We start from the raw sequence: 13175 nt of genomic DNA on the forward strand, positions 1-13175 counted from the left end.
CTGCTCAAAGCAGGACCAATTCCCAGCTAAATCATCCCAGCCAGGGCTTTGTCAAGCCGGGCCTTAAAAACCTCCAAGGAAGGAGACTCCACCACCTCCCTAGGTAACGCATTCCAGTGTTTCACCACCCTCCTAGTGAAATAGTTTTTCCTGATATCCAACCTGGACTTCCCCCACCGCAACTTGAGACCATTGCTCCTTGTTCTGTCATCTGCCACCACTGAGAACAGCCGAGCTCCATCCTCTTTGGAACCCCCCTTCAGGTAGTTGAAGGCTGCTATCAAATCCCCCCTCATTCTTCTCTTCTGGAGACTAAACAATCCCAGTTCTCTCAGCCTCTCCTCATAAGTCATATGCTCCAGACCCCTAATCATTTTTGTTGCCCTCCGCTGGACTCTTTCCAATTTTTCCACATCCTTCTTGTAGTGTGGGGCCCAAAACTGGACACAGTATTCCAGATGAGGCCTCACCAATGTCGAATAAAGGGTAACGATCACGTTCCTCGATCTGCTGGCAATGCCCCTACTTATACAGCCCAAAATGCCGTTAGCCTTCTTGGCAACAAGAGCACACTGTTGACTCATATCCAGCTTCTCGTCCACTGTGACCCCTAGGTCCTTTTCAGCAGAACTGCTACCTAGCCATTCGGTCCCTAGTCTGTAGCAGTGCATGGGATTCTTCCGTCCTAAGTGCAGGACTCTGCACTTGTCCTTGTTGAACCTCATCAGGTTTTTTTCTGCCCAATCCTCTAATTTGTCTAGGTCCCTCTGTATCCGATCCCTACCCTCTAGTGTATCTACCACGCCTCCTAGTTTAGTGTCATCTGCAAACTTGCTGAGAGTGCAGTCCACACCATCCTCCAGATCATTAATAAAGATATTAAACAAAACCGGCCCCAGGACCGACCCTTGGGGCACTCCACTTGAAACCGGCTGCCAACTAGACATGGAGCCATTGATCACTACCCGTTGAGCCCGACGATCTAGCCAGCTTTCTATCCACCTTACAGTCCATTCATCCAGCCCATACTTCTTTAACTTGGTGGCAAGAATACTGTGGGAGACAGTATCAAAAGCTTTGCTAAAGTCAAGAAATAAATAAAGTCTCTGATGACTTTGGATCAGGACCTTTGTCCAGGACACTACACTTTACCATTGTCCAGCAAGTAGTTCCACATTATGGAATTTCTCTTCTGTATCAATTTTCTTTTCCTCTCTCTCTCAGGCCTTGTCTACACTACGAGAGTAGTTCGATTTTACTTGCATCGAATTTTTGTAATCGATATTGCAAAGTCGAACGTGTGTGTCCACACTAAGGACAGTAATTCGACTTTGTGCGTCCACACTAACGGTGAAAGCGTCGACATTCGTCGACATTCGAAGCGGTGCACTGTGGTCAGCTATCCCACAGTTCCCGCAGTCCCCTCTGCCCATTGGAATTCTGGGTGTAGCCGGCAATGCCTTCTGGGTAACAAAATGAGTCGAGGGTGCTTTTGGGAAACTGTCGTCATCCGTCCATCACTCCCGCCCTCCCTCCCTGAAAGCGCCGGCGGGAAATCAGTTCGCGCGCTTTTCCAGTCATTGACAGCGCGGACGCCACTGTACTCCGAGCATGGAGCCCGCTGCGACCATCGCTGCAGTTGTGGCCGCTCTCAACGCCTCGCAGCTTATCATAAAGGTTTCCCTGAGGCAGATGCAGAAAAGTCAGGCGAGGAGGCTACGGCACCGCGGTGATGTCCTGAAGTCTGAGAGTAGCACAGACCTGTCAGAAAGCAGGGGACCCAGCGCCGAGGACATCACAGTGGCAATGGGTCATGTTGATGCCGTGGAACGGCGATTCTGGGCACGGGAAACAAGCACTGAGTGGTGGGACCGCATAGTGCTGCAGGTCTGGGATGAATCCCAGTGGCTGCGAAACTTTCGCATGCGGAAGGGAACTTTCCTGGAACTTTGTGAGTTGCTGTCCCCTGCCCTGAAGCGCAGTGACACCCGGTTGCGAGCTGCACTGAGTGTACAGAAGCGAGTGGCCATAGCCCTCTGGAAGCTTGCAACGCCAGACAGCTACCGGTCAGTCGCGAACCAGTTTGGGGTGGGCAAATCTACCGTGGGGGTTGTTGTGATGCAAGTAGCGAAGGCAATCGTTGATGTACTGCTGCCAAAGGTAGTGACCCTGGGAAACGTGGAGGCGATCATAGATGGCTTCGCAGCGATGGGATTCCCAAACTGATGGAACTCACATCCCTATCCTGGCACCGGACCACCAGGCCACCCAGTACATTAACCGAAAGGGCTACTTTTCCATGGTGCTGCAAGCACTGGTGGACCACAGGGGATGTTTTACCAACATCTACGTCGGATGGCCGGGCAAGGTTCATGACGCTCGTGTTTTCAGGAACTCTGGTCTGTTTAGACGGCTGCAGCAAGGTATTTACTTCCCGGACCACAAAATAACTGTTGGGGATGTGGAGATGCCTATAGTCATCCTCGGGGACCCAGCCTACCCGCTAATGCCCTGGCTCATGAAGCCCTATACTGGCGCCCTGGACACTGAAAAAGAACTCTTCAACTACCGGCTGAGCAAGTGCAGAATGGTGGTGGAGTGTGCTTTTGGCCGTCTCAAGGGGAGATGGAGAAGCTTACTGACTCGCTGTGATCTCAGCGAAACCAATATCCCCATTGTTATAGCAGCTTGCTGTGTGCTCCATAATCTCTGTGAGAGCAAGGGGGAGACCTTTATGGCGGGGTGGGAGGTTGAGGAAAATAGCCTGGCTGGTGATTACTCACAGCCAGACAGCCGGGCGATTAGAAGAGACCAGCGGGAAGCGCTGTGCATCCGGGAGGCTTTGAAAGCAAAGTTCCTGAGTGAGCAGGGTAACCTGTGACTTTAAAGTTTGTGTACTGAGAAGCTAAACCTGCCCCCGTTTCTTTACCCAGTTAATGTTGACTATCCTATCCAGTTACATAACCCCTTCACCCCCCCCCTCCAACACACGTGTCGAAATAAAAATAGTTCTACTTTGTTAAAGCACACCGTTTTCTTTAATACTGTTTTCGCGGGAATTTTTTAAAACTGGGACGCAGACTGTGGTGCGGAGCGGGTGTAGTGTTGTGACGCGAATGCAGCTTCTAAACTCAAGGATTGACAGGCTCCGCTGCGGTGGGATGCTTGTTTCAACGGAGCCTGTCACCCCTCCTGATCGGGACTGTGTGTATGGGGGGGTCTATGTGACTTTGTGGCAGGGGGAGGACGGTTACAGATCCCATGCTGTGTGGCTCTGTGATCCTGCCTAAGGACCGGCACTTAAGATCTGTAACTGCCCTCCCCCGCCACAAAGTCACAGAGCAACCCCCCCCCCCAACATTACATCAAAACAACCTCCCAGACTAACCAGGGTAACTAGTCACTGCATCACTGCACTGTGTATGTGCCCTGCTGCTGTGCCTGCCCCCGACTATGTACCCTGCCAAAGGAGACTGTCCTGTCCAATTACCAACCCCCTTTCCCCTCCTCCTCCAAAAGAACATGATTGAAACAGTAGTTAACAGAAACAAATTTTTTATTATCAACTACACATGGCATTGGGAGGTGAAACTTGGACGTGGGCTTGTGTCAGGCGGGAAGGAAAGAACTTTTCAAATTTTGGGAAATGAGAGCCTTCTGCTACTAGAGCTCTCTGCAGGGGTGGAGTGAGACTTAGCAGGGACTCTGCCGCCTCTCCTTCTTTGCACTTTGGGTGAGGTGGGTATGGGACTTGGTGGCGGGGGAGGGCGGTTAGAGATGGACTGCAGCGGGGCTCTGTCCTCCTGCCTCCGTTCCTGCAGAACATCCACAAGGCGCCGGAGCGTGTCCGTTTGCTCCCTCAGTAGTCCAAGCAGCGTTTGAGTCGCCTGCTGGTCTTCCTGCCGCCACCTCTCCTCCCGATCCATGTTGGCTTGGTGCATTCGGGTCAAGTTCTCCCGCCACTGGGTCTGCTGTGCTGCCTGGGCTTGGGAACAGGCCATAAGCTCAGAGAACATGTCCTCCCGTGTCCTCTTCTTCCTACGCCTAATCCGCGCTAGCCTCTGGGAGTGTGATTCCAGGCTAGGTTGTGAGACAGTCGCAGATGGGGCTGTGGAAATGGGAAAAAGGGAGTGAATTCCTCAGAAAGATAAATGTAGTTGTGAACAAAGAACATAGTCTTTCTCTGTGAACAAGACCATGCACAGCACCTTTCACATGCGCACTCAGCACAAGGTCGAATTCTCGGCCTTCGCATTCAGTGCCTGGGGTCTTGAACAGCACATTTGAGAAGCGAGGCAGCACAACGGAATTTCTGTTGCAGGCAGACATGGTAAGCCGTACACTTGTGGCAGTTTAAAACTTTTATATTACCACTGGCCTCATTTCACATTTAAAGCAATGTCAGTCCCTGCTGCCAGCAATCCGGCAAGCGGGAACTCTGCCCCTGTCCCACCCCCTCGCGGCTGTCCCCGGGAACGATCCCTTTCGGCTGCCCCTCTCCCGCCTCCACCGCGTGGCTGCAAACCAGCGGTTACAGTTCTGTAAAGGAACGGGAAAGCAGTCCCAACACTAACATTCCCCTACCTAATTAAAAGCAGGTCACCATGGCCGACATCACCCTGATGAGGATCTCCGAGAGCGACAAAGAGAGAATGCTCCGGGAAAGCCTCCAAAGACCAGGGCCGTATGCCGCCCTGCTGTGCAGAGCAATGATCCCCGAGTACTTGATAATCTTGTGGCGCGGCAACATGTCGTACTTCGGAGGACCCAATAAGGCCGCTCTCCCCAAGAACCTCATGCAACGGCTTTCAAATTACCTCCAGGAGAGCTTCATCGAGATGTCCCAGGAGGATTACTGCTCTATCCCCGGACACATAGACCGCATTTTACTGTAGCTGCAGTAGCAGGGAATAAACAGTAGAGCGGCTTGTGCAGGACAATCACTGAAAACCGGACATTGCTAGATTTCTTTTCAAAACTTGCACTGCCCATTACTAAACCGTTAAGCGCCTAGGGCACACTAATCATGAACAACCCATTCTTTTAATTGTTAATATTCCTGTTTTGTTAAAAATAAATGTTTAGATGTTTACAACACTTACTGGCTGATCCTTCACCAGATTCTGTGTCCGGGGTAACAGCTGGGGACGCTTCGTAGGGGATCTCTGTAAGGGTGATGAAGAGATCCTGGCTGTCGGGGAAATCAGCGTTGTGAGCGCTGCCGACTGCCTCGCCCTCCTCATCTCCTTCCTCATCTTCCCCGTCCCCTAACATGTCCGAGGAACCGGCCGTGGACAGTATCCCATCCTCAGAGTCCACGGTCACTGGTGGGGTAGTGGTGGCGGCCGCACCGAGGATGGAATGCAGTGCCTCGTAGAAACGGGATGTCTGGGGATGGGATCCGGAGCGTCCGTTTGCCTCTTTGGTCTTCTGGTAGCCTTGTCTCAGCTCCTTGATTTTCACGCGGCACTGCGTTGCATCCCGGCTGTATCCTCTCTCTGCCATGTCTTTAGAGATCTTCTCGTAGATCTTTGCATTCCTTCTTTTGGATCGCAGCTCGGAAAGCACGGACTCATCGCCCCACACAGCGATGAGATCCAAGACTTCACGATCAGTCCATGCTGGGGCTCTCTTTCTATTCACAGACTGCACGGCCATCACTGCTGGAGAGCTCTGCATCGTTGCCAGTGCTGCTGTGCTCGCCACGATGTCCAGACAGGAAATGAGATTCAAACTGGCCAGACAGGAAAAGGAATTCAAATTCAAATTTTCCCAGGGCTTTTCCTGTGTGGCTGGTCAGAGCATCCGAGCTCGCACTGCTGTCCAGAGCGTCAACAGAGTGGTGCACTGTGGGATAGCTCCCGGAGCTATTAGCGTCGATTTCCATCCACACCTAGCCTAATTCGACATGGCCATGTCGAATTTAGTGCTACTCCCCTCGTCGGGGAGGAGTACAGAAGTCGAATTAAAGAGACCTCTATGTCGAACTAAATAGCATCGCAGTGTGGACGGGTGCAGGGTTAATTCGATGTAACGGCGCTAACTTCGACATAAACGCCTAGTGTAGACCAGGCCTCAGAATAACAACAAAACCCAACACTGTAAACATTGCATTACAATCTCTGTGTTCACGAAGAGAACACAAATGCTGCAAAGCCAGGCACCCAACGCCGGGGCATGCCAAAGTGAAAGTTTCCTAGGCACCCTTAACGCTGTCCCTGGCCTGGCTGCATTATTCGCCAGCTTTTCAAGCCCCCAGCACTCACGATGGGTGCCAAAGTTTCCTGAGAGCTCAGCTCCCGTGTAGACATCTAAGGAGGGGGCCAGGTTTGCAGACATGCTCAGTGCCTGGCAGCTCCCATTGAGAACCATGGCCTCTGCTTTTGGGTGTCTAAATAGAAGCTGAGCTCCTTTGAAAATGGACCCTGTTATACGATGTTTAATTACATGATCCCCTTGTGGGAGCTCAGAGCCGCTAAAAATCAGGTCCTAAGTCTCCCAAGGTGGCCACTTTTGAAAATTTGGACCCAGGTTTATTTCTCCTACCTCGTTTTGTAAGTAAATGAGAAGGGGTGGTTTGGCTACTAAAGCAAAAAGCTGGCCGCTGGGCCTCCGGGGCTCTCTGTCATAACCTTCATCTGTGCACTGGCCTCGAGTTTGTTCCTTTGAGTCAATCAAGTGTCAAAGTTAGACTCAGGACTCATAGTTTGTCAGACCACTCTGTTTTATTAGCACAGCGCTCTGCTAATACATTCAGATACTGTGAGCCCCCATGCAAGATTCAAACAGTCTTATTTATACAGATAAAAGGGTGCGAACTAAACAAAGGGACAGAGAGAGCAAAATTGTAAAATTTGCATAGGGCACAATATGCATATCCTGCTTCCTTATTAACTCTTATCGATCTAAGGCTAATGCTTCACCAATTGCCCTTAAGTGGGGCAATTCATTAAGCAGTTAATGTCTGCTTTCCTGCCCCCCTGGCTTGCAGCATTTCTCATTTCTACTTAAACGTACATACAGCATTCTTTAATTCATTCTATTTCTTTAATATAATTCATTTCACTTTCACAATCCCTCCTTTTGGTCAAGCTTACGCAAAGACCAACAATTACTGGGTTCCACATATTAATCGTTCTTTATCTCTTCGTTCATCAGTGATATTTCAAAATCATATTAGTACTCTCTTTTGGGGCAGTCACTTGGGTGGCATACCTTACACAATTCTGGATACAACAGGAGATTAGCTGAAAGCATACAAAAATCATTAGGATTTCAAACAGGATAGTTAGGGCTCCCTGAAACAACCAGTTTCCTATGCCAGAGAAATTTAACAGGTTACTTAGCCACTTCCATAAAGAACTCAGCTCTTCATGGGGAAGATATGCGATTTGTTCTAAGTGACTAGCACGATCTATTACTTCCTTGGGTTCGTCAGGTATGAACACACAACATTATTTTCCAATGAGAGCACAGGTCCCTCCTTTGGCCGCCAGCACAATGTCCAATGCCTGACCGTTTTGGAGGGCCATCTGTCAGATCGCCCCTGTTTCTTTGGCCAGCGTTTTTTAAACTCTCTCCGATTTCATTTGCCATTATTTCAACTACTGCTTGTAACCTTAGGAGCCTTTTTGCATGGTGTTGAAAGATTGTATTGTTTTCACTAAGGTTACTGTAGGGGGAACATGAAATTGATTTTTTTCTGTTTGATCCTCAGGTCAAGAAAAAAATTAATATCCCCATACCCAGCCCGCCACTTTTTAGTTTTATTCGAATAATCCCATACACTATTGGCCACAATATGCTGAAGGCAACGGCTTTTTCCCAGATCCAGCCCTGTCCATTACACACTCAACACCAATGACCTTTTCCCTCCATCACACTTATCCATTTAGATACATTTATTCCCACTGCTTCCCAAGTGTCATTATTGTTCCATGTTTTGTTAAACGGACAAGGTCCTCCAGGAATTGAGTGGGATTGCCAGGACAGGAACACCAGCTTGAGAGTGGGCTGGGATGTGGCTGCAGACCCAGCAATTAGAAATATTAAGAGTCTGAGCTATCCACACTTGCTGCTGGATAAAAGAATTGTCATTGTGGACTCCCCAGACCTTAAGACACCAGCAGCTGAGGAACAGGCGCCACCAGAGGCTCATGTTGGAGGCAAGGCCCTTCCGGTTCTGACAACCTCAACTGAGGGAACCGCAGTCACGGTTTTACATCCACCGGGCAGCAGGCGCTAGGCTCACTACTGCTTCTTTTTGGGCCTTGCTTTAGGTCCTCGTCTGCTTCTGGCAACCCTTACGAGAGCGTGGATGGTAAGGTATTGCAGGCTGTTCCTCTACGTCTTCTTCTGGAGTCAAAATTGACTCTGCGTGGTCCTGAGGTGATTGGTTTGCTGGGGGGTGCTTTCTTACACTGCGAAGCATGTATGCACGCTGTGATGCCAGACAGTTTAACAGCCATCTGGATAGTAAGCAGTACCTGATGATTCTTTGATGTCCTTTAAGTCTCTTTACTTCTTCTTCCTTGACTCTGGCTATAACAATGGCCTTCACACCTTATCTTTTCCTGATGCATACATTCCTTATTCACACAGATTGAGAATACAAACAGTAGTATTTTATATGGAGCAAAAAGGCATTGCAAATTAAACATTGCTAAGTTTTACAATCAATAACCAAGACAATTTACATTGAGACCCAGGCCTTCAATGTTCCTCTAATCTACTTAACATAGACACAATAGAGAATCCTGTTTCTTACTTACTAAACCTTAAAACAAAGAAATGTATATTTAACTAGAGGCCTACTTTGTAATACATATAGGAAACCATAGTAGACATTATAACTTATTCTAAAACAAAAGGGTGACCATAATCAGTCATAAGGATTGTTCTGGTCTGTCATTCCTTTCTGCTATTCAAAAAGGGTGGCTGACAGGGATGAAATCAAATCATACATTAATTCTTATGGGACATTATAAAATCCTGCTCCTACATATCCCCCTTTTGACACCAAGATTATTAATCGCCAGTGTCACTTCTTATTTAGTCCACGTAATAGAAAATACAGGCAGGTGATTTGGGCCTGTGGCTCTAGCTTTGCATACATTTGTTTTATCCAACAGCACATTTCAAACGTTACAATTAAACACGCACAATTTAAAATAAAAAACAATTAGGGTTAGTAACATTAGTATGCCAGTAGTTGTGGGAGACCATTCAGAAAATATATTATACCAATGGTAAGCTGTTATGTCTTTCTGCAGTGGCAATTCTTAACATGTTGCCATTTGCGTGTATAATATGAATGGGTTGGTTTCCCACATTGCCTTTTTGTTTGTTTTAGGAACTATGTTACCTTTTTACCTTTTTGTAAACACATTACTTACATTACATTTACATTTGTCTATTGGAAGGTTGCTAACACTTCCATTTTTTTAAAACACTTTCCCCCCCAAGAATTAACACATACACATAGCCCATTATACAGTACTTTGGTCTCATTATTCATTTTATCCCACATACAGGATCCTAGTGAGATGTCTTTACTACAGGGCTTTGGAGCAACAGGCATGGATAAGCATACCCACTTTTATTTGTTTCTTATTAGGTTGTCCTGTAGCTGATATTAGCTTTTTCTGAAAGACAAAAATAACATTTTTCTACCCCTTTTGGGGTGGCATTCATTATTGCTTAAAATATTCCTTTCTTTTACAAATACCCTTGCTGATTGCAGGCAAAACAAGAGAAATTACCTCCATATTTTCCTGTGTTTTTGTTCTATAGGCAGGCCAGGTTTTAATGGCTTCTATCTTTTAAGAGTTATGGGGAAATTATCCCACTGTTCAGTCATTAAATCCATGAGGTGGTGTACCTCAGTTTTCCCTTTACAGCAGACCAAGGTTACAATGTCTTTCCTGCTGTGTTAAGCTTTAAGTTTGTTCACAGGTAACAGCTGAAAAGCATCATTACCATAAAGGATTTCCCCCCCCCAAAATCATACACACTATACATTGTTACAGGGGTACTTATTAACATTAAATTTATTTTAATTAAAGGTATCTTGTTATACGTGCCTTTTATTTAGATAATTTGTTTGCTGACCAGGTATGGTCTTTATCTGCAACTTCTTTGTGCTGGCAGTTCTCTCACTTCCTTTATCAGTTAGATAATTTGCATCAACACTGGCTTGGCTTTTGGATTCAAAACCATTAGCAGAGCTCAGAGACTCTGTCTTAAAAGGAACACAATTAACTTTTACCAGAGTTTTGATTACATTTAACTCTTGCTTCCAAAACACACACAGATCTGAAAAAGAAAACACAATCTATTGTGGCTCCTTTGGAGCCCTAATAGGATTTTAATTAAGTAGCATGTTTCGTTTGCATTTCTTTTACCCCCTCTATAATATACACTGCACACGTCTGCACATTCCTTCTATACTTTAACTTTTAAAACATTAGCCATATTAATTTTTACATAAGGTGTAACTGTTTCTTTTGTTCTTAGAGTTTTATGTACCCTTATCAAAGTGACAGTCTGATTACACAGAGCCATTTTAAGGCTCAGTGTTTCTAACATTGCTTCTTTTTGTTTTGTGCACCTCACCCCTGCTGTTGCTTCAGAGGGCCACTGTCTTTATTCTTTTCCTACAGCTTTCATTTGCTATTTTGTTACAAAAACAAACAAATAAACAGAATCCAGAATCTCTCCCTATTTTTCTGATTTTGACTGTCCTGCTGCAGTCATGACTTGGTCTTTATTTGAAAACATTTAAATTTTGTAAAGAATCAAGTTACCCCGTAAGGGTTAAATACCAAATCTCAAAGTCAACCAACACTGATTACCTGTGTCTGGCAAAAAGGTCTGTCAGTTTTGCAACTTTGAATTAAAGAGTCAAATGGATTTTTAGTGGCATTATAAACAAAACAAAACCAATTTATCTTAAACTTACAAAACAGGAGTTTTACAAACCTCACATATTCCCACAGACAGACAGATACATACACATTTTCTTTCCCTTAACATCCCTCTTACACTGCTTTGTTTTTACATAGCTGTACATAGATTACATTACCTTTATACATTTGGGGCAGTTAAGTTCCAATAGAACCCCCCCTATGTTCTTTTAGCAAATTTGACTCAATTGTTCATAGTCAAATTATTTTAATTAGATAGTCTCTTTACCTGGATTATTTACAGACATTCCTCTGGAAAAGGGCCCATTTTTCCTTTAGAATGGCTGCAAAGAAACCAAGAATTCTTTTAACAAGATCCTTTTTAACATTTTCACAAAGTTTAACTGTTTAATTCTCTCCAGCCTCTGTAGAGTTAACTTTTCACTCTCTTTCCTTAAATCACTTGTTTATTTCCCAAAATGACACCTTTATCAACTCAGATTTCACCATTTTAAGTATTGTTCCAGGAGTTCATACTTGCACTTACTCCTGACACTATGCCCTTAGGGCTTCCAACCTGTTTTTTTTTTTTTTTTTTTTTTTTTAGTTTCTTTATCTGTTGCTTGCCTGCTTGTCTGGGCCCAATCCTGCTTTTTCCAATGAACCATTTTTGTGAGTGATATTGTGGTCATTTCACAATTTTGAAAGAAATGCTTAAGGAAAGGGACCAGGAAGGGTGGGGGCTAGTTGAGGAGCCCACCCTCCTTGCTGAATTGGTAATGGAACACTAAAGAATCAGTTTCTGAGGCAGACAACTAAGGGGAACACAACAAGGGGCATTTTATCCTTTTTACAATGAGAGGGGAGTATGAAGGGAGTTGGGATCGATCCAGGGTTGTTTTTTTGTCAGAGAACAGGGTGAAGGGGAGCACTAAGTCTGGTGGTGGGAGAGGAGGCTTTTAATAAAGCTTTTAACTTATTATTTGAATATTTGAGAGAGGCGAGTTTTGATTTTGTCCACCTACGATTTGCCTCTTCCCACCACTGCATGAAACAATTAACCTCTCCTTTAGCCAATTTAGTTTTAGGCTGGCCGAGTTTGTTTTTTAAGATGTCCACTCGGTCCTTGTTCCGGGGTTTTAACAGTGGCCACTGAGTTTTGGGATCTCCCTGAGTTAGCCTAGACTATTTTTCCAGAAATTTACAGGAGTCCGGACCCTTCCTAAAACTGAGCCAGCGTTCCTTTAGGGAACTGTCCCGACTTAGACGTCTGGTTACCAATACAGGAGGACTTTACACACATCAATCACACAAGAAGGAAATTCGGGTTCGTCAGGGCGATGCCCGGTGCAACACACAAAAGAGCCCAGAGGCTACTGACTCAATCGCCCTTGCTTTCACACCAAGAGTTTTACCCAAGGTGCGGTGCGGCTGCGATTGTGCAGATTTCACTCACTCAGACCGCGGGGACAGGAACCCCTTGGTCGGCCGATCCCCGGACGGAGATGGCACCCAGACTCAAACACTCCACAGGAGGACAGATAGACACAGAGACACAGAGATAGTCCACAGTCCGGACAAAACACAGAAATAATTACCTGACCAGATTCCTCATATCAGATCCCGGGATCCCTACCAGAACAGAGTGGGAACCAACAGGTTCGATGGCGTAGACCTCACTGTGGTCGTGCACCCTTCCGTTCAGGAGGAGGACCGCTCGGGCCAAATGCCCAGGTGCCGGCTACCACAGTCGTCCTACAAAAACGGTCAGGAATCACACAGCCCCAGTGAAGACGGTTGCCATCTCGGTGGAACCTCCAAATTGTCAAAGTTAGACTCAGGACTCATAGTTTGTCAGACCACTCTGTTTTATTAGCACAGCGCTCTGCTAATACATTCAGATACTGTGAGCCCCCATGCAAGATTCAAACAGTCTTATTTATACAGATAAAAGGGTGCGAACTAAACAAAGGGACAGAGAGAGCAAAATTGTAAAATTTGCATAGGGCACAATATGCATATCCTGCTTCCTTATTAACTCTTATCGATCTAAGGCTAATGCTTCACCAATTGCCCTTAAGTGGGGCAATTCATTAAGCAGTTAATGTCTGCTTTCCTGCCCCCCTGGCTTGCAGCATTTCTCATTTCTACTTAAAGGTACATACAGCATTCTTTAATTCATTCTATTTCTTTAATATAATTCATTTCACTTTCACACAAGGCAGCTAAGACCTTTGCGAAGGCCAGTCTGGACCCTCCCTAAACCAGTGA

General features: G+C 46.0%; 1 protein-coding gene across 1 annotated transcript; it reads right to left on the reverse strand.

Annotated features, from left to right (window-relative positions):
• Nucleotides 1-3546: 3546 nt before the first annotated feature.
• On the reverse strand, nucleotides 3547-6073 carry LOC135983040 (uncharacterized). The gene is made up of 2 exons (XM_065592345.1): nucleotides 5103-6073; nucleotides 3547-4108 (listed from the first exon to the last, which is right to left on the reverse strand). Exons 1-2 carry the CDS (start codon nucleotides 5677-5679, stop codon nucleotides 3633-3635), a joined length of 1053 nt encoding a protein of 350 aa, XP_065448417.1. The 5' UTR covers nucleotides 5680-6073; the 3' UTR covers nucleotides 3547-3632.
• Between the last annotated feature and the right edge of the window lie 7102 nt (nucleotides 6074-13175).

This window comes from Chrysemys picta, chromosome 4 (assembly GCF_011386835.1).
Source record: "Chrysemys picta bellii isolate R12L10 chromosome 4, ASM1138683v2, whole genome shotgun sequence".
Lineage (NCBI taxonomy): Eukaryota > Metazoa > Chordata > Testudines > Emydidae > Chrysemys > Chrysemys picta.